Source organism: Sciurus vulgaris (genome assembly GCF_902686455.1).
Source record: "Sciurus vulgaris genome assembly, chromosome: 1".
Taxonomy (NCBI): Eukaryota; Metazoa; Chordata; class Mammalia; order Rodentia; family Sciuridae; genus Sciurus; species Sciurus vulgaris.
This window is the reverse complement of record NC_136461.1, coordinates 58,056,060-58,078,555: the sequence shown is the minus strand read 5'-3', so window position 1 is coordinate 58,078,555 and position 22,496 is coordinate 58,056,060. Positions and strand designations below refer to the sequence as shown.

Genomic DNA, 22,496 nt, shown 5'->3' with positions numbered 1-22,496 from the left:
ACCACAAAAAAATGGAATCTTCAAAATTTTTATTCCAAGAAACATGAAAAAATATTTTTGACTTTTGGGAAAAATCACTTCTTAAGCAAGACACAAAATGTGCTAGACACATATAAATTATACACTCTATTGTGTTCTAATTAACTACTTCTATTCATGAAAACAACATGTGGAACGCAAAAGGACTCTTCAGAAGCTGAGAGGAGGTATCTGTAGTACCTTTTATAAAAATATTTTTTAGATGTTGATAGACCTTTATTTTATTCATGTATTTATATGTGGTGCTAAGAATCAAACCTCAGTGCCTCAAACATGCTAGGCAAGCACTCTACCACTAAACCACAACCCCAGTCCCTCTGTAGTACCTTTAACCAACAAAGGATTAGTATCTAGAATATGGGTGGAATATATATTCTTTTATGAGAGTACAAAGGTTTCTATGAGCCAAAAGGAGAAAGATAACCAATAGAAAAGTAGGGCAAAAATACATACACAGGCATTTGACAGAAGAGGCTACTACAAACTACCATGAACATATGGAAAAATCACCAATTTCACTAGAAATTGGGGATAGGATATGCAAATGAAGTGCAAAACGAGATGCCATTTTGCAGCCATTATATTGACAAAAATAAAGAGCCCAACAATATCAAGTGTTGAGAGGACATATGGTAATTCTTACATGTTCTTGGTAAAAGAGTACAACTATTTTGAAAAACACAAAAGCATTATTTTAAAAGATGAATATATTGATAATTGATAATGAAGAAATTCCACTTCTAAACCTGTGCCTTAAGTTAATTCTTGCACCTCTGTACTCATAACAGTACACATAGCAACATGGTAATAACAACTGGACAAAGGGACTGTCCAGGAAGACAAGAAGGGGTAAAGAGTTGTGGTATAGTCACATTTATAGAAATAAGAAAAAAGCAAAATACAACTATATAATACTTACGAATACAAAAAAAAGGGGGAGGGGGTGTAACGGGGGAATGTTAAACAAAATTCAGGACTATAGTTACCACTGGAGATAAATCAAGAGAATATTTTTAGAAATTCAGAATTGTAGTTACCTCTGGGGATAAACAGAATGATGGAACTGGGGAAAAGCATACATGTGGCTGCACATGATTGGCAATGCTCTAGTTCATATGAACAGGGTTCATGTGGCTTCACAGGGTTCATTTTATTATGCTTTGTAACCTAAACATTAATTATTTATATTATTTTATGTGCATAAAATATGATATAATAAAATATCAAGCTTCTGATTTTTTTCTCTTACATTCAGGTTTTTAATTCACTTTTTGGTAGTCTTCCTAATTTAGCTACAAAGAAAGCTGGTGAATTATAGTGCCTGCAGAGAATCTATTTCAGTTCAATAACAATGCACACTGTGATTGCAATTTGGTAGACAGAAATACCTATGTAGACACCTAACCAGTATGTATTATGCCATATTTACAGTGAAATTTCAAATCACATTTCTCTGACCTTCTTCCTGCTTGAATAGCACAGGAACAGGACCTTCCTAGAACCCTTCTCAATTAATTCCGTTTCAGGAGTCCCTCTGTAAGGTGTAGAGGAATGGAGACAAGGGACACTCCCAAATAAGGGGAGATGCTGCTCTAGTGACCACTGCAGTCCCTGCGGCCCTCTCTTGTGGCCCATTGCCTACGGGGCTCTTGCTTACTCTGCTGCCTGCTGAGTTTCCTTGAGTTCCTGAACTCTAAACCATGTACAAGTCACTTTCCAATCTGCTACTAGTCTCCTCTGGCTGGACTCTTCTTTCTGGCTTGTAGAGAAGCTTACTTTGCTTCTTATGACTGACTCTTGTTGAAGATCCCCCTAGCAGAGTTGTTGATGGCTCTAAATGACATTTTCCTTTACATATTAACCCTCACCTTTCCAGTGCAGGGCAGGAGGGGAGAGGCAGTTCAGGAGGCTGGGAGCTGGGAGTTGTGGGCTGGAGCTGTATTAGGAGATGGTCAGTTTGGCCTCACTCTGTCTCAGGATAACTCTGATCCCTTTGTCCCCCTTGCTCTGCTCTCAATTTTTTTTCCATTTTCTTGTATGTTTTTCACTCATAGTGATTTGCTTGTGAAGCCTCCATTATTGTCTCTACCAGTTTAGGACCAATAGGGGAGTTTTAATTCATCGGATACATCTATTTGAAAACTATACCCACCACAGGGCTTTTGGCCCTCGATAGTCAATGAAGAGTCCCACATCTGATGTGACCTCAAATAATGATGTTTTTGTATATCTTAGCTCATTTAATTATCACAGCTAATACTCATTTGACTTCATGATAAGAAACAGGGGCAGGGAGAAAATATACCAAAAAATATTAATAATGGTTATATATGGATATGGGATCATGACTGACTTTTACTATTGTTTTTACAGTTCTCTTAACTTTCTAAATTATCTTAAATGGATGCTTATTAATTTCATATTGAGTGAAAACCATCCAAGAAAAAAGTAATCAAAAAATAATCCCAAGTAGCTCTTAGGTTCCTAGAATTTTGTCTACTATCTTTTGGTAATCATTGCTGTTAGAAATGTATTTCCCTTTGTTAGACGTTTTTGTTGTTACAAAGGCATCCATAAGTAGATATTTCTACTTTAAACCTTACTTAGAATATTTATATTGCTTCTCAGTTAACTTCCATTCTCATTAGGCTTTCAAAATGTTTAAGTTTAGTCATCCATTTTCCTCATTGTCTCTTTGCCAGGTCATACTCAATGAATCACCTGGTAATAATCTCTGACTTGATCACATCTAATTTCAGAATGGAATTTGAGCCCTTTTTTATGTGACACTGTTTCTTACCAGAAAAAATTTTCCCATTTTCTCATTACAAGTTGTTATCATCAGAGAAACAATAGCCCACACATATGACTGCCAATAGACTTTTGATTAAGAGTGAGAAATATTAGAAATGTGAAGTTTTACTCAAAAGACTTAACCAAAAAACCAAATAACCAATCAATAAATGGGTACAGGAACTGAACAGGTTCTTCAGAGAAGAAGAAATGTGATGCTATATGAAAAAATGTTCAACCTCACTAGCAATTAGAGAAATGAAAATTAAAACTACACCGAGATTTCATCTTGTTCTAGTCAGAATGGCAATCATCAAGAATAAAAGTAACAATAAATGTTGACGAGGCTGCGGGAAAAAAGGCACACTCATACACTCTGAAAAGCAGTATGGAGAGTCCTCGGAAAACTTGGAATGGAACCACCATTTGACCCAGCTATCTCACTAATAGGTTTATACCCAAAGGACTTAAAATCAGTATACTACAGTGACACAGCCATGTCAATGTTTACAACAGCTCAGTTCACAATAGCCAAGCTATGGAAACAACCTTGGTGTCCTTCAACAGATGAATGGATAAAGAAAATGTGATATATATATATACACACACACACACACACATAAATATATATATATGTATGTATACACACACAATGGAACACTACTCAGTTATAAAGAACAATGAAATTAGGGCATTTTTCTGGTAAATGAATGGAACTGGAGACTATCATGCTAAGTAAAATAAGCCAGTTCCCTAAATCCGAAGGTCAAATATTCTCTCTGATATGTGAATGCTAACCCATAACAAGGGAGGGAAGGGAAGGGAATTCTAAAAGTTCGTAGGATTAGACAAAAGGGATTGAAGGAAATGGAGGGGGTATGGGAATAGGAAAGACAGTAGAATGAATCAGACATAACTTTCCGATGCTCATATATGAGTCCACAACCAGTGTAACTCCACGTCATGTTTAACCACAAGAATGAGATCAAAATTGTAATGGGTTGCACCCCATGTATGTATAATATGTCAAAATACACCCTACTGTTGTGTATCTAAAACCAACAAATAAAAAAAATGAAAACAGTTAAAATATACTTTGGATGAGTTTAACTTTTGATATTTGAAAATATTCAAGAGGGAGAATTACAAAGGAATATTTACTTTCTAATTTGCATTTGAGATACTGAACTCCACACATATTTTAAAGAAAACTGAAGCTTGAAAGGAATAAGCAGAATTGTCCAATCTTGCTGGCAGTGAGGTTTTAAGACACTTTCAGTGCATTTGGAAATAAAATGCCCTTGGTGACTCCTGTCTTTCGTGCCATGCTACCAAGCAACCTCCAAGGGAAAAAAATTTCCAGGTTTGAACTTCAGAGTTAATCAAGTCTCAATTTAATCTCTGGTCAGCCGCATAATAGCTATACATGTCAGTGACCATCTTGCGCTCATTTCCATAATGTTAAAACTGGCAACATGTCAAATCAGGATTAAATGAGGTTACATATGTAAAACACTTAACCTGGTGCCTGCCACCTAGTTGTTGCTCAAACTAATAATATGTCTCTGCTTCAACCCCAATAATTTTTTTGGTGTAACCTAATATACAGTTCCTTCTGGCTTACTATACAATCACTTTAACTCTCAGATTTTATTTTGTATATTTAGCAAATGCAAATGTGTGCTCAATGATTTAATACCTGGGGTTGCAAAGACAGTGCAAAAGAAATAATCTCCTGGAGTGTATTTATCAAGTTTAGAAAATGCATTTGCTTACCAGCTCACTGAATTCATTATTGCCTAAGTCAAGTCTTTCCAACTGGGCCAGTTTGTGCATTGACCTATAACAGATAGAGAAAAATACTGTTGTGAGGCAGCATATGACACATTATTCTGAAAGACATTCCAAGTCATTCCTTTGTCAGATTTACCTAGTTGTATAGTACATAAAAATGTGGGTGTTCTTCAACCAGACATAAATTGCAAATACACAGAATGTATGCAAAATTCCAGCTGAAAACATTTAGCAGTTTACCATGATCTATAACCTTGGTTCTCAAATGCCAATGTATGGTGGAAGTGCAGGGAAATTCTGGGAAGTTTGTTAAACACACCAGTAGGAGGCATACGATGGGGACCCACTGACTATATTTTTAAGAATCACCACAATTTTAAGATCCAATAGATGAACTCAATCTTAGCAAAGCATTATAAAACAAGCTCTACAGTATGACACAATTTTATCATCAATCTTGTCACTTTCAACTCCCCTGAGTTTCCATTACAGACAAATTGTATGTGTTGGCTCCTAAAAGTATTGACATCATGCTGCAACTGCTCTGAATAATTATAAAACCTTGGGCAAGTTTGTGTCAAAGGTACCCTAGTACACTCCCCCATATTCAATCAGCATTTCTCAACCACTCTCAAGTAAAAATATAACAGAGTGAAAGAGGGCATTTTTCTGAAAGATTTTTATTTTCCCAGCACCCAGAAAGCTGTCATTAAGTCTTACCTATACAGAAACTCACGAAGCATCATAGAATCAAATCCTAGAAATTTTAATTTCTTGGTCTTTAAAGTGCATACAGAAATTATAGGGACTTTATGAACGTTGAGTGAAATACTACTGCAATCCAGTCAGTGTCAGGCCCTCAGAAATACAAAATATGTGTGAATTGTGTCTTCACTTGGCAACTATTATTTGGAGATTATTATGTCCAATTTGGGGTACAGCAATGAACGAATGTATAAAAATTCCTGCCCCAAAGGACTTTATATCTGGAAGGAGAAGAATGTCAGTAAACAAATTAATTAAGTAAAATAGAATAATATATTAGATGGTTATAAATACTATGCCAAAAAACCTTAAGTAGAGGAGATGAGTAGGGAGAATGCATATGAGAATTTATTTTTAATGGGGTGATCAGGTAAGGCTTTATCAAGAGGATGAAATTTGAGCCAAGGCTTAAGGTAAATGAAGAAGCATGCAAATAGGAAGATTCTAAGGCAGAGACAGGCTGTTTCTTGAGGCCATCCTAGGAGACCAGCATGTCTGAACAAGAGTAGCCAAGGGGGATGAAGAGACGGTGTACTGGGGAGTTAGATCATGTGGTTTTATAGTTCAAAAACTGACATTTGGCTTTGATTCTGAGTAGGATGGAGGACCACTCAAAGGTTTGGATGAAAGAAGTGGCTTGTTTTAAAGTGATATTTGTGATTGCAGGCTTGTAAGTAGACTGAGGAGAACTAAGGTAGAAACAGAGGATCCAATAGGAGGTTAATGTAGTAAGGCAATTGGAAGGTGACGTTGAGTTGGGCCAGGGTGGTAGCAATGGAAATGCTACGAAGCGGTTGGATTCTGGATATGGGAAAGACAAGAGCCAAATATCTTACTTATGGATTGACCATGTGGAGTGACATAAAGAAGGGTCAAGGATGACTAAAAATGTGTTTTGGTTTGAACAATTAGAAAGATGAACATCTATAGACTGATGAAGAACATCAGGTGAACTCGGGTTGTAGGTAGATTGGAGGTTCAGTTTCAGAAATTTAAGTTAGAAATTTCTGTTGTGCAATCAGTTAGAGATGTCAAACAGGTCCTAAGTTCAGGGGAGAATTCCAAGAGAGATAGATAATTTGATCTTAGTGGTACAGGGATAGCATATAAAGTCTTGAAAATATAAGATCACCAAGGTAATGAGTGTAGATAGGAAGATGATAGGTGTAAGAGGACTTGAGGATTTGTCAATGAAGAAGACTGTGAAGGAACTGGGGTCCTAGGAGAAAAATCAGAAGAGCATGAAGTCCTGGAAGCCAAATAATGAAAACACTTTAACGAGGATGAAGTAAAAAAAAATGACAAGTTACTGAAGGATGACAGAACTGACCACCTGATTTAACATGGGGATTGGTGTGGATTTTGAGATCAGTTTTCCAAGTGTAAACCCTTTACTAAAATTTTCTTCTAGTTCATATACCTTTACCTATTATCTCTCTATATTACATATTTGATAAGATAAATGTTGATTTTTAAATTATCTTCCAAGTCTGAGGCATTGTTCCTATTATTAAGAGGCTTGTAATCTTAAGAGCAAATCACTAAGAGAATGAACAACTTCATAGGCTCAGAGGCTGCTAGAGAACACTAGGAGAGGTACATTTTCTACCTCATGGGGGTGGGAGTAGAAAATAGCAGGCTCTTATGAGGCTTAATTTTGGAGTAGTTGATCAGGCTCCAGGAGAGTCAGGGGACATGGTCATTTCAGGGAAAATGTCAGAAAGGGAAGTTGAAAGAGATCAAGGCCCATCCAAAAAACTACAGGTTGGTAAATTTAGTAAGAAATAAAAATCAGTAAGAAATAATAAGAAAAGTAGTAAGAAACAACAAGAAATAAAGAAGGAACATGTCAGCAAAGGCTAGATCATGAGTTCATCTCATATATCAAGCCAAGGAGTTTCAATTTTACTTTGAAGGAAATAAAAGCCTTTAATATTCAGGTAGGAAAGAGGTATCAGGTTTGTGTTTCAGAAAGCTCATTTGGCAGCATGGAATGGTGTGGGAAATGTCAGAGGACATATGAACAATGAGGCCACATAAGAGATTATCATGTGGAAGATAACTGGAGCTGGAAATAAGGCAATGGAAAAATGGATAACATGGTAACAGATATGAAAGATACTTTGGAGAAAGACATGATTTCAGTCATTAGAGGAACAGATAGATGTGGGACGTTAAAAAGAGGAAAAGCTGGGTGCAGTGGCACATGCCTGTAATTCCAGTGACTTGGGTGGTGGAGGCAAGAGGATTGAAAGTTTAAAGCCAGTCTTAGCAACTTAGCAAGACCCTGTCTCTAAATACAAAGTTAAAAAAAAAGCTGGGGATGTGGCTCAGTAGTTGAGCGCCTTTGGGTTCAATTCCTGGTTTAAAAAAAAATAAAAGAAGAAGAAATCGAAGATAGTTTGTAGGTTGAGTAGCAGTATGGGAATATTAGAATGGAATGAATTTAATGTGGAGATTGGTTGGATGCAATGAATTCTATTTTAAATATTATATTGGCTTTGACATGAATAGGAAACACTTATTAGGGAACAGTGAGTGGAGAGGGGTAAAAGTCTCGAATGGAAATAAAGCTTTGAGAAATAAAAAGGTGACACTTATCTTAAGATGACTTGTCTTTTTAAACTCACATACCATTTTCTTTCTTTTCCATGATTTACTTGAAATTTACCACATATTTTCCTGAATTGTTGGTTTTTCATAAATACATGCCTCTCTTCTTCACCCAGAACTCAAAATATGTTTTAGGATGCCTAGAACGGTTTGTAGGGACCACCAGCAATCGAAAGAAGATTGTAAAACCTTGCCCAGCTTTGTAAGGTGAGCTTATGTTTCACCTCTCACCAAATCTATTCCAACGAATTGGTGCTTCTGATTAACAGGGGTATGTGATACTGGGTCCCATGAAGGTACAACTAGATTTTACTGATTCTGGGAATATCGTGGAGTGGCAGATTCTCTCAAAATTTTCTCTGGAAATATATGCCCAACAAACAAAAACAATGGGCACCAAAATCTTGGGAGCCAAGGTATTCAAGGGGCCAGATTGGCAAGTGAGTGAGAAATAGTCACAGAAGCAGCAAAGTCACCTGCATTTGATTTGCCCAACTAGTCTTAGGCAACAATTATTCCAGTGGCAGAGGATCTTCCACGATTTCCCGAATACTATTTACTCTTGGTTCTCAGTGTTGTCCAAGGAGAATATAATATGAAAATGAGAATAGGTTTTTGTTGCCAGCCTTTGTGACTAAAGACCAAAACAAAATTAATTTCATTAAGTTAAGAAAGAAGTGGTATCTTGTACCTGAGTGTTCTGAAGCAAGTTTTATTAACTACAGGATTTGTCTCTTTTCTGGTTTAAATATTCTTGCTGTCTTAAATTGTCTCTTGTATGATAGCCCCTACTAACATTTTCCAATGTTTATTTTCCAAGACAGGGCCAGATCCAAATATGTCACTTTTGTTTTTATAAATAAAGCTCTATTGAAACACAGCCATCTCTTTTTGTTAACATAGAATCTATAGCTAGTTTTGTACCAAAACCACAGAATTGAGTAGCTGAGACAGATTGTGTGAATCAAAAGTCTGAAACATTTTGTGTTTCTGAGGGTCAGGTGGCACTCAAATTGAAAATTTCTCTCTAAATGTGGTCTGATTAAGACAGTGTATAAAGAAACAATTATTTATTAGGCTACTATTAGTATTGTTTAAATTTGATTTCTTCTATAGGGAGAAGAGGTAGCCTCTATGTCACCTATAACCCTTTTAATTTTCTTATCCTAATCTTGGGCTACTGCTTTTGAAAAATTCATAACTTCATACATGGAAACTGTACTGTAATTTTATGATACACCTTCTTACCATTCTCTACAATTTGCTAGTTCTGGGGCCCCAGGGCAGGGGGAGAGGGTGGTGGCAGATTTTCCATGATGTTTTCTTAATTGTTTTTTAAGTTTAAATTATTTTATTAAAAAAAAACATTTTCTTCTATTTTAAATTTATTTTATTATACTTGTATGATCCTAGTTTCCATCAAGTTTTAATTACTATTACCAGTTTCATTCTAACATTATATTATCCCATTCCTATTTTGTTTTTCTGGTGCTGAGAATTGAAACCAGGACCTTGCCCATGCTAGGCAAACATTCTGCCACTGAGCTAAATCTCTAATGCCATATTCTCCTATTTCTGAAGTTGTCTGTCTTTCCAAAACCATTACTTATATCTTTAAGATCATTAGATTCTTATTTGTTTTGTTTAAAAGATTCCATTCAATGTTCTTTCTATATTTTACACTTTTCACTTATACGCAAGGTTTTTAGATTTTAGATAGTCCATAGCCTATTGCTTTTCTTGTTTGTGTGCTAGTTACTAACTATAATCATCTTGTCAAATTGTCCCTTGAGTTTTCCTTTTAGATGGACTAATGCAATAAGTGTGTAATTTTATAAGAATACAAACAAGTAAGACTGTCAGGAAAAATAAAATAGAACTTATGGTATTTTATGTTAGCAGTGTTCTTTGTTAGTGTTCATTCAATTACTTAGTGTGTGCTTCTTTATGGCAGGCAGTCCGTGGGCACTGGAGTAACAAAGATTTCTGAGATGCTGAGGTTTTCAACGTTGGCATTATTGATATTTCGAGCCGGTCTAATTCTTTGCTATAGGAGGTAGCATGTATGTTGTAGGATGTTCAGCACATCCTACACAGCCTGTAGTCTAAAGAGCTTATTTTCTAAATGGGAATGACCTTTAAATGAAAATTACTTTATGGGGTGATAAGTGTTAGGATAAGAGTATGTATATATTGTCAGAGGAACTCAGAAGAGGGAACAACTCACAATTCAGTAATTAGGAAAAATTTCAAGAAGAGGTGACATTTGAGTTGGGTTTTGGAGAATCACGTATTTGCACATTTGAAAAGAAATAATAAAAATACTAAAAGAGTATATATACAGTTGAGACATGATAATTTTTTTCTGATATTGCAACTTAAGGTAATAATATATGTAATATGGGCAGATAACTTCAAAGGAGGTGAAAAATTTTGGTCCAAAGGGAAAAATTCTAAATATTTCCATTTGTGTTTGTAAAGCTCAACATTCATGGCTGGGAAAAGGAGACCTCTGGGATGCAGTACTTCTCAACCTTGGCATGACTGACAGTAAGATAACTGTCTATTGTAGAGGACTATCTTTTGCATTGTAAGATGTTCAGCAGCATGTAAGGCCTCTACCTGCCAGATACTATTAGTGGCATCCTACAGCTGTAATAACAGATGCCTCCAGACATTGTCAGATGTCCCTCACATTATGCATTCTTGGAGAGTGAGCATCTTATCTCCATTTGTCTACTAAGGAAGTTGGGGTTCCCAGGAGGCATGTCCTTAAGTTGGTCAAGCCGGCTTGCTTCATTCGTAGAGCACCCTCAGCTCTACTCCTTCATGTAAAGTAAGTATGTGCAAATCTGGACGCTATCTCTCTGTCCTCATGAGAAGCACAGTTGGCCCATTTCCCTTCACAAATGCCTGACTTCAAAGACATGAGTACCACGGTAGGTCAGGGACTTGGTCACAAGTTCAAGGCACATTCTCCATTAGTACTGCTGACAATTTGATCTTCATCTATCTGAACCAATTATCTTGCTGATTATTTAGCTCCATTTATATGTTAACTTAGTTATCTTAAGGGAGAAGTTCTTTTTTTCTTCCATTTTAAATTGATGCATTATGTTGTGGTTTAGATGTGGTGTCCCCCAAAAGTTCACATGTAAGACAATGCAAGAAAGTTTGGAGGAGAAATGATTGGATTATAGCCTTAACCTAATCAGTGGATTGATCCCTGATGGGATTAACTGAGTGGTAACTGGAGGCAGGTGGGGTGTGGTTGGAGGAAGTGATTCATTGGGGGTATGGCTATGGGGTATATATTTGTATCTGGCAAGTGGAATCTCTCTTTCTCTCTGTTTCCTGATCACCATGATGTGAGCTGCTTCCCTCTGCCACACTCTTCCGCCATGATGTTCAGCCTCACCTTGAGCCCAGAAGAATCTATGGAATGAGACTTTGAAACTGTGAGTTCCTAAATAAAATTTTTTGTCCTCTACAATTGTTCTGGTAGGGACCTTTAGTCACAGCAGTGAAAAAGCTGACTAAAACACATTATATTAATATATAACGATGAGTTTTTTTTTTTTTACATATTTGTTCATGCACACAATATAAAAACATAATTTGGTCAGTATCATCCCATAGTATTTCCCCTTTCTCTCCTTTTCTACCTTTCCCTGGTCCCTTTTTTTCTATTCTACAGATCTCGCTTCAATTTCTATGCGTTCTACTCCCCATTATCCATCTTTCTTTTCCCTCTCTAGCTTCCACATATGAGAGAAAACATATGACCCTTGACTTTTTGAGTCAGGTTTATGTCACTTAACATAACACTCTCAAGTTCCATCCATTTTCCTGCAAGTGACACAATTTCATTCTTCTTTACAACTGAGTAAAACTCTGTCATGTATATAACACCACTTTTTCTTTAGCTATTCAGTCACTGATGGACACATATACTGTTTCCATAATTTGTTGAGAATTCCGATGCTATAAACATGGGTATGCACATATCACTATATTATGATGATTTTAGTTATTTAGGACAAATACAGAGAGGTGGAATAGCTGGATCATATGTTGGATCCATTCCTAGAAACTGAGAAGCCTTAAAATGTTCTAGTAAAACTGATTGTGTTAATGATATTTACCAACCATATGATAGTATTAAATGATATAAAATGAATATATATATATATAAATATCTGACTGTAATAACAAATGATATGTGGTTGTACATGTAAAGATTTTGGAAATGTGTAAAATTACTGATTGTTGCTTTTATCATTACTGTTTTCTGCCTGTGACGTTTTTCTTGTAAATCTCATAGCCAGCATCTCAGAGCCAGCTCCTTTCCTCATCTCAGCTCATGTGTTTCCTCCTCAGATGATCCTTCCCCCACTTCTAAATGACATATCCTTCCTTCATTCATTTTAAATATTTCCGTTTTATTTTCTCTTAACAATTAGCACTTCAAATTATTTTTTATTTACTTGTTACAGTTGTTTTCCTCCATCTACTAGAGTTAAACTCCACAAGAGCAAGCAACTTGCCAATACTTTTCACAGCGTAAATCCCTCCTCAACCAGGTCTGCTAAATGAAGATATTCAAGCAGGTACAAATGAGTGATACTTTACCAATGAGAAGTTTGAATTCCAGAATATTTACAAAGATAAACTACTCAATTTCTATCCATCTATAGTTAATTAACAGTTGTCAAGGAGATATCCTGATAGCCTGTTTTAATGAATACTGTAATGAACATACATTAGTGAACTTATACTAGAATATGCATGATGGACAATGACAGATAAAGTTGAAGTTCACCAGTCACTGTATACCTAAATCTTGTATTTGTTTCCTAACATTTCCAATAATATGTTTGAAAAATTTCAGCTGAACAGATATACTGAATGAAATTGTTAAGCAAATTTTTTTTCACTTTTCTGTATATCTGAAACAGCAACAGAACTGTATGTAAATAGTAGTTAAGGCCATGCATTTTGGATTCAGACTATTCAGAATCTGATATTCGTGAGTCTAATCAGGAATCTGGGTCCAAATCCTGATTCCACAATTTACTACCTATTTGACTTTGAATAAGCTAGATAATATCCTTGCCCCTGGTTTTCCCATCTGTTATGTGAGTATGATAATAATAATCTCTATGTCATAGAGTTATTGCAATGATAAAAACCTGAGACAGGTGAGCACATGGTAAATTCTCTATAAGAGTTAACTGTTAAAACACTTAGGGAAATCTGTCAGACATCTAATTCAGAAATTGTCTAGGTCACTGTTTCCTCAAGGATTCATAGGTGTTACATGAATTTTGAAAGATTTCAGATGGTCAGTACATTTCGGCAAAGCTTGTTGTAAAAATTGCTTATTAGGTTTCTTGTTGGCAGTACTTCTCAAATAAGATACACAAATATTCATTGTGATTCTCTAACAGATGTAAACACTTAGGCTATTTCCTGTTTCTGGGATCAAGGAACATTTTGTTTTCTTTTCTGCAGAACATTTCTTAGACTAAGAACATGTTTTGCTAGAAGTTTTTGTTGGTATTTTGGTTACATGATGAAACTGCATCCTTGTCCATCTCAGTCCAGGAGATCAGAGGACTACGTGCTCCATGAAGACACAGCCCAGGTGTATATAAGTGTGCTATTTTGAATATTCAAGTTTGATTAGATTATACTTGTTTGTTTGCTCTACATTCTGACCTGTTCAGCTCTGACCTTGGCTCCCAATATTCACTTTAGTTTCTTGCATTCATGATTGCTTCTTTCCCTGAAAGGCCATGTGATTTTGTCATTTGGTTTATGCACTGCAACCTTACTAAAGGGAAATAATCACTTCTTACTAGAGAATTTGTGACTTGTTCAATGTTACACAAAAATCAGTGACAGGGCTGACCCACAATCTTCATCTCTTTCTGATCACTGACCAGGCATCTGAATCTGGCCTGCTTTGTTCATCGTGGTTGTTGTTTAAACAAATATTTTAATAGAAAGGATGTGTTCTATAGTTCACTATGGTCTATGGCAGGGGTCAGCAAACCTTTTCTGTATAAGGCCAGGTAGAAGAGATTTCAGGCTCTGTGGTCCAAGTTTGGGCTACTTAATTGTGCCATTCTAGCACAAAAGCAGCCATAGAGATATGTTAACAAATGACATGACCGTGTTCCAATAAATCTTAATTTATAAAAACAGGCATTCAGATTTGGAGAAGAGGCCATCGTTTCCTAGCCCCTAGTTTATACCGGTTCTTGAAATCTTATATCTGGATGACTTATGGATGTAGGCTACAAGCCCAGCCATTAAAAATATTGAAGTTTTCAAACTTATGAACAAATATATGACAGATAAATTAAGGACTAAGAATATTTATTATTAGGAAGTTGCTACTCAATAACTATATTTAGTGTTTGAAGTCTTCATTTATTAGAGTGCATGTTACTAGCATCCAGAGAAATTTGCTCTCAATGCTGTCATTTTGGTTGCATTTATTAAAATTAAGTACTTTTTATCAAATTATTTCTTTATAGCATTTATCCAATTGCAAAGATTCCAGCTGGAGCAGTGGTGGAAAATAATGCAGTATCTTGATGCATCTGTCACTTTCATAAAATTGTACAATCTATGATTTTCTTTTTATCAGATTCAGAGGTTTTATCTATTCAAATGTACAATTACCTCTGAAACCACATAAAGTGGCAGGAGTATTAAATTCCCAGTGCCATAACTTGGGTTTGCTGACTTGCAGGATTTTGCAAATTTTTGGCATGGACTTATGCATTTCTGCTTTTAACTTGTCTTTCAAATATGCTTAGACACTTTCTCCAATTAAGGGATGTCCATGGCACAAGGACAGAAAAACTCCTCTCAGTTGTTTCTCTCTCAGTGAAACCTAGGGAAGGAATCTTTCACTTTGCTTAGTCTGTGTACCACCTGTAGTGGATGTTTGTATTTTATAATTTAGGCCTGACAATTTCACATTATAATTTTCTCCCCTTGTTGATAATTTGTCTCTTTAAATAAACCCTGTATTTTAAGTATTTTTTTTTTTTAGCAGCATACGTGCTAATGTGTAGAAAGCCCAGGAATTAATATTCTTTAAAGATGAAACTATTGGCATACCTTATTACTACATGTAATGTAGTATAACAACCCAGGAAATAAGATTATTTTTGAAAGCAAATAAAATATAATTTCCTTAATCAAATGTTTTATGTAAAAATTTTCTCCTGATTGTTACTACATCTTGAAGAAATGTCACAATTATGGTTTTTATGTATTTTTCATCATTTTAACCCAAGCTCCCCCTGAGAACAACAAAATAAAATGTCATATGAGCTCCTGGTATCCTCCCAGAAGATACATAACAAATTAAACATCTATTATTTTATTGAAGAATATTGGGAAGAACTAATTTTTCAGACTAGTTTGTTAAAAATGCTTATCCCTTAAGATATTCCTCTGTGGAGTATTTAAATTATTAGAATAAATATTTGAAATACATAATTTGCATCAAGTTGTCACATATTTTGAATATTTCCATAGGATTTTTTTTTCATTTAAATATTCATTATTTTGTAAGTTTAGGTTAATTTTGTGAAGTCTTACTGGAAAAGTTTTCTCTCCTTTAATTTCTTATCTCAAGTTTAATGCACAACATGAAGAAAAAAAGGTTCTATAAAACAAAACTCACAAGTGACCTCTCAAGAACACTTCAATTTATTTGGTAAGATGTACTTGTTGAATGAAATAGAAAGATTAAATTGTCAAATTGTACCTTAAGAACAGAAACCATCTATGTGACAAATTTTGCACTACTTCGTTTAATAAAGGATCTAATTAAGTTGAGAGGCATGACTATACTGTCTCTGAAGCCTTCTTGGGTTTATAAACAAAATCAATTATTCATTTACCCTGTGCCTGAATTTTACCACTGACCAAAAATTATTAATTCATGAAAATACAGTAAAGATATAAAGAAGCCTGCCAGGTTTATAGAGCTCTTTGTGGGGGAAAAGGTGCCATGTAATCAGGAACTTTGGTAATTATCTCTTTGGAGATCTACACTGCAGGAACTGGAGTGCCTACCTTGCTCTCTGCAGCAGTCCAGTCAAAAGGTTATGAGAAACATAATCAACTATGAATATGCTCCTTTTGACTAGACACATGGCAATCTACATTATAGGCCCATGAAGAGATTTTTGAATGAAACTGAAACATACTTAATGCAGAAATTGTGCTCTTTTAGGACTCTATGGATTACAGAGCAGGGGATAACAAGAAAAACAAGTTCCTTTCCTAAGAGACTCATTTAAAACACATGTGTATGTGCATACATGCGCATTCACACAAACAGGTGTGTTAGGATTGTTGTTTCCTGGCTGTATGTCATAGAAAACTGTATAACTTGTTATATAAAGCATTCTGAATATTAAGATTAGTATACTTTTACATAGACATTAGATTGTTGATACCATAATTATAATGAATAATAGAAATAACTTGTGATTAACATGTTAGAGAGTTCAAACTTGAGAGGATAAGGGACTTTGGAAATAATGAGCCAAGGTGGCACATTATTTGTGCCATAGTGGTCTTTCCCCGTTCCTTGCCAGCAGAACCTATTTGTCTCAGACTGGAAATGCCAGATCTTCACTGACCAGACCATCTTTGTAAGTAGGAAGTGCACACATGACTCAGTTCTGGGCACTGCAACAGGAAGAGGAATCTGCTGGGGGAGATTCTGAGAAAGATTTTCTCTCCCTGATTTCAGAAACATGAAAACTTTCCCCCCGTTCCCCTTTCTTCCTCTTCTTTTGTGGTTGGATGGGAACATGATGTATGGAGTTGTGGCAGACATTGCATCCTTGAGGTAACAGGTTCAAGGATGAAAGTCAATGTTCTGGGGATAATGGTACAGAAACAAAAAAAGCCCAAGCTTTTCAGCTTAAATTTCAACTTGAATCATTAAGTGATTAAGCTACTGAACTGACTTGGTATTATTTTCCTTGAAACTTTATTGTGGTAAAGAATATACCTACTATTATAACCTACTAATACCTACTATTACTCAGAATTAGGTTATTTATAGTTGAAAACATGTTTCCTGATACACTTGCAATTAGGTGTCTGTAAGAGGGTCATATTGTTTGTTGGTGACAGAGCTAAAACAAAAACTGTTCACTGAACAGAGATCCTTGAAAGTGATAAAACACACATTGAAAAAAGAAAGAAAATCCTGCTTTATATTTTGAGTTTTAGTATATGTTAAACAACAAATAAATAAATAATTGAACATTTTTACTGTCAATTAGAGAAAATATTTTGATAATATAAAAATTAAATATAAAAGGAAAGCTTAACTAAATTAACAAGTAAATGAATAAGTTACTATTTTCAGTACAAAAATGCTTTGGGGATCATGGAAAACTACATAATTTAAAAATAACTAGAAAATAAATAGCAATGAATTTATATATTTTTTATGTTAATGATAAAGTTAGGTTAAAAAAAAAGACTTTCTACAAATCATGTAGTATTCAGAGTACCATTTGCTTCTTCCCACATTTGACTTTTCTAGTTTCTAATTTTGATAATCTCACTTTCACCAATTATTCTGTGGATTTTTGTATTTTTTCTAATATTTTATCTTTCTGCTTTTCAGAAGTCATGTTTGTATATATGGCCAGTTTCTTTGGCTTTTTATTACTGTATAGTTTCAGAAATAATGATGTTAATATTTTTCAATCCATATTGTTCTTTTCTATTTGTTACATCTTCAAAGTAAAGGATTTCATAATTCTTTTTCTCTAAGTCGTTTTTCCTTAAAGTAAAATTTGCATGAGCTGCAATTAGTATTTTTGACTTGACACCATTAGTTCTATGTCAAGGTAGCTATTCCTTAGATTCTTCCCTTGCCCTTGAAAGTTAAAAATTTTATTACTGGTATGCTTGTTAATAATATCTATTGATAAATTATAATTAGATTTTATCTAATAATTGAAATGATGTGTGCTTTAAGCAGCATAAGATCATTTATAATGGCAATTTATACAAATTCATACAAATTTTATACAATTTATAGAAATTTTACTTAGAATAAGTTTTGAATTGGCCTTACCAGGACCAATTTTTTCCTACGAATATAATGTAGCATAAAGATTATCATGCTAAAATTATTATAATAATCAGAACGTAGAAGTTGTGAAATAGAGTGTAATGGGATAGCCATCAGAAATAATGGACTGTACAATAAAAATAACAATGGCTTAGAAAGCCACTTGAAATGAGACCATTGTGAAATGTGTTTATAATGAAAACTCATTTTAGTCATAGAACTGGAAAAGACAATGAAGTCAATTGCATTATTTCTTATAGGTAATTATATTTATGAAAAAGTAATCTTGCTTTAAAATAGTCATAAGATCAACCATGGCTTCTTAAGAAAAATTATATTCCTGCAAAACAGAATTTAATTGAGGAAAGATTAACTTTTTCAATATGACAAAACACTTGGCCAACTACCCAAGGTGGAAGAAAGGTCTGACTCCTGAAATCATTATCGCTGTGGACAAAACAAGCTGATCATCTGAACCGTTATTTTCTAGTTTTTTCACTACTCAGATACTTCACTGCATAAATTTTCATAACTAAAACCTTTTAAATTCATTGGCCAAATAAATTTTTTTTTCCTTAATTTAACAAACATCTTTTGAGTACACACTAGATGCTAGGAACTAGGCTAATAGTTGAGAATAAGATATGGCCATGGTCTGCAGGTACCTCACAATCTAGTAGAATCCTTATAAAAGGTTTCCATTAATAGCAACAATAGTTACTATGAGAACTTATTTTGAGAGTGACAGCAACTCAAGGATTAACAAAAGGGCACAGCCTTTGCCTTGATGGACCTTGAATTCTATTAGGGAATTCAGAAATTAAATAATTATGAAATTAATGTTTTAATTTATTGTGATTGGGATTTACTCAACCCAGAAGAAGTCTTAGATCTGTGAGAACTTGTAATTCAGGGCCTGACCTAGAAAAGGCTTCATATAAGATATTAGAATTAGGGTTTGAGATACAAAGAGTTCACCAGATACAGAAGGAAGAAAGGAAATTCCAAGTAAAGAAAATGATAACATCAGCACTCACCTAGGTATTAAAAAATTTGGTACATCCTAGAAGTAGCAGAATATTTTCTCAATAAAATTCTATGCAATATGGAGAGTATTAGAGGAGTTTTGTTTTCTTAACATTAATGACCATGAAAGACATAAAGAATTCTTTGTCAAGAGCAATTCACCTCTTGGAGAAATATGGTTCTGAAAATTGTTCCCCTGTCAAGCTACAGTAGGTCATGTTCCCAGGGTCAAACGAAACTCAACTTCCAGACTGTAAGCAGAGCCTTGCTCTGAGGGATGGAGAGTACCTATCTTGCCAAACTAGAAGACAAAGCCCAATTCCCTTCTGAGCAAAGGGCTGAGTATCAAAATGCAGCAATGGTAGGAAAAAAACTTTCCTGTCCCTGTTTTGATGAACATTAACAAAATTCTTCCAACTGCCTCAAATAATAGAAAACCTAGAAGCCATTCTAAACATTTTGTTTTTTCTATCACACTCCATATAAGTCAGTTAAGAACTGCTGTTTAGGGCTAAGGTTGTGGCTCAGTGGCAGAGCGCTTGCCTAGCATGTGTGAGGCACTAGGTTCAATTCTCAGCACCACATATAAGTAAATGAATAAAATAAAGGTCCATCAATGTCTAAAAAAACAAAAACAAACAAACAAAAAACCCCCTGCTGTTTATCCTACCTCCATTGTATCTCTTAAATGTGTGCTCACTTTAAATTTCGTCTGTTTAGCCCATCTTATCTCCGGGACTGTGATAACACAGGCATTTTTAGTAGTCTCATTACTAATCTTCCTGCCTCTGTTTTCAGCAATTTTCAATCTGTACATCGTTTTAAATCAGGTAATCCTCCAAATCATCTGATCATGTCATTTCTGGGCTCAGAAATCAAATTATTTCAGGAAAAGATCCAAGTTTCTCAACACTGCCTCCAAAGTACCTTATAATTCGATAACAGCTTAACTTTCTGGTTTTATTGCCTATAAAACCCCTATACATAGTATGATCTACAGCCTTCCTGAGCCACTTACACTATCCTAATTGAGCTAGGTTCTCTTATGGGGGCCGTTCTCTGGTTAACTTAGTTTTGGAGGTCAAGAGTTTAAATATAGTTCTATTAAATACATTTCAGAGATCTTCTTGGATTAAAAAACTCGAAATTGGGAATAATTGCATTTTTATGAGGAATTGCTGAGGAAAATATTTATTATGATTTGGTCTCTTGGAAGAATCTTGTATATTGTCAAAAAGGTGAATTTTTATAGATCAAAAAACAAAAGAAAACAAAACCGATGTTCTTGGTTTGTATGCAACCAATGAAGGCTCTCATGTGAAGTTGACCAATAGATAATGACATTTACAAACAAAAATAGCATGGTATTGGCATCAAAATAGATATGAAGACCAACAGAATAGAAGACACAGAGACAAAAAAAACACATAGATGTAGTTTTCTAATACTTGACAGGCACCAAAACACAGATTGGAGATAGTCTTTTTAACAAGTGGTGCAGGTAAAATTGGTTATCCATATGTAGAAGAATGAAATTAGATCCCTATCTCTCACCCTGCACAAAAGTTAACTCAAAGTAGATCAAAGACCTAGGAATTAGACCAGAAACTTCACAACTTCTAGAAAAAGAACATAGGCTCAACACTCCATTGTATTTACTTAGGCATCAACTTCCTTAACAAGAAAAGTGCAAGAAATAAAATTGAGAATCAATAACTGGCATAATAAATACTGGCCAGGAGGTGGGGGGAAAATATTCTCATACATTATTAGTGGGACTGCAAATTAGTTACAAACACTTTGGAAGTCAGTATGGTGTTTCCCCCAAAACTAGAAATGGAACCACTATATGACCCAGCTATACTACTCCTTGGTATTTATTCAAAAGAACTAAAGCAGCATAATGTAGTGACACAGGCACATCAATGTTTATAGCAGTGCAATTCATAATGACTAAGTTATGGAACCTGTGTAGGTGCCTATTGACAGATAAATGGATTAAGAAAATGCAGTACATATATACAATGGAGTTTTACTCAGTCATAAAGAAGAATGAAACTATGATATATGCTGATAAATGGATAAAATTGGAGAATATCATGCTAAATGAAATAAACCAGACTCAGAAAGTCAAGGGTTAAATATTTTCTCTCATATATGGAAGCTAGACCAAAATAAGGGGAAAAAATGGGGGGTGTGATTCCATTAAAATAGAAGGGAGATCTGTGGAGAAGAGGAAGGGGATAGTGGGGGAGGAAGGAGGAAAGAGAAAAGGAAGAAATTGTACAATAAAATTGATTAAATTATGCTATGTACATATATGAATATACTATAGTGAAATTTATCTTTATAGGTATAAAGCACTAATTTAAAAAACTATAAATAAATAAAAGGAAAAGCAGTAGAGAAATGGGAAGTAATGGGGACTTAAGTAGAACAAATTATATTCCATTCAGGTGTGAGTATGTCAAGATGAACCCCAGTATTATGCATAATTATAATAAAGTAATAAAAACATAAAAAATAAAAATAAAGGTATAGATCGAGAAGGATATATATTCATATATAAAGATTTACTTCTAAAAATATCTAAAATCTGTTATGTGTGGCAAATCAATACATATATAACATATATGAACAAAAAATACATTTGATAAGCAAAACATGTTTATATCTACATGTGTATGTTTATATGTGTATACCCATGTCATAAACATAATAATGTGTAATAAGTTGCTATATTTAAATGCAAGATAGAATTTCTATTAGCAAAGAAGAATAAAAGTTTGGTTTCACCTGGAAAAGGAACTCTATGGGATGGGTATGGAACTCAGTGGTACAGCACTTGCCTAGTATGGGGTGAGGCCCTGGGTTCAGTCTCCAGCACCACAAGAAAACAAAACCAAAAAATTTTATGAAGACATTTACCCTAGGACATCAATGCAATAAAATGAAGTAGTAGGTGAAATCTGTCACTATTTCCTTATTTAAAAGCTATTAAAATAGACATAGATTCTGAGTTTTAGTATAAGACTCTAAACTAAACGGGAAACACTATTATGATAACTTCTAATGCCACATGATGTGTCCTAAATCAATCAAAACCATCAGTTCTTCTTTGTCTATACCGGTCATGTGGGTGATAGATTTACATCAATAATATTTCTTATTAAGCAGGAGATTGATAGTTCAGAGGCCAAATCTGGCCCACTGTCCTTTTTCATACAACTTTTAAGTTAGGAATGGTTTTGACATATTTAAATAGGAAAAAAATCAAAAGAAGAATACTATTTTATGATATGTGAAGATGATATCAAATTTAACTTTAGTGTTC

The 22,496-nt window shown here is 34.6% G+C and overlaps 1 protein-coding gene across 1 annotated transcript in view; it reads right to left on the bottom strand.

Annotated features, from left to right (window-relative positions):
- LRRC7 (leucine rich repeat containing 7) overlaps positions 1-22,496 on the bottom strand; it is a 525,614-nt gene that overhangs the window by 179,674 nt on the left and 323,444 nt on the right. Inside the window, exon 8 of the mRNA XM_079128752.1 lies at positions 4,609-4,672. Within this exon, the coding sequence (XP_078984878.1) occupies positions 4,609-4,672 (64 nt within the window). The remainder of the gene's footprint in view (positions 1-4,608; positions 4,673-22,496) is intronic.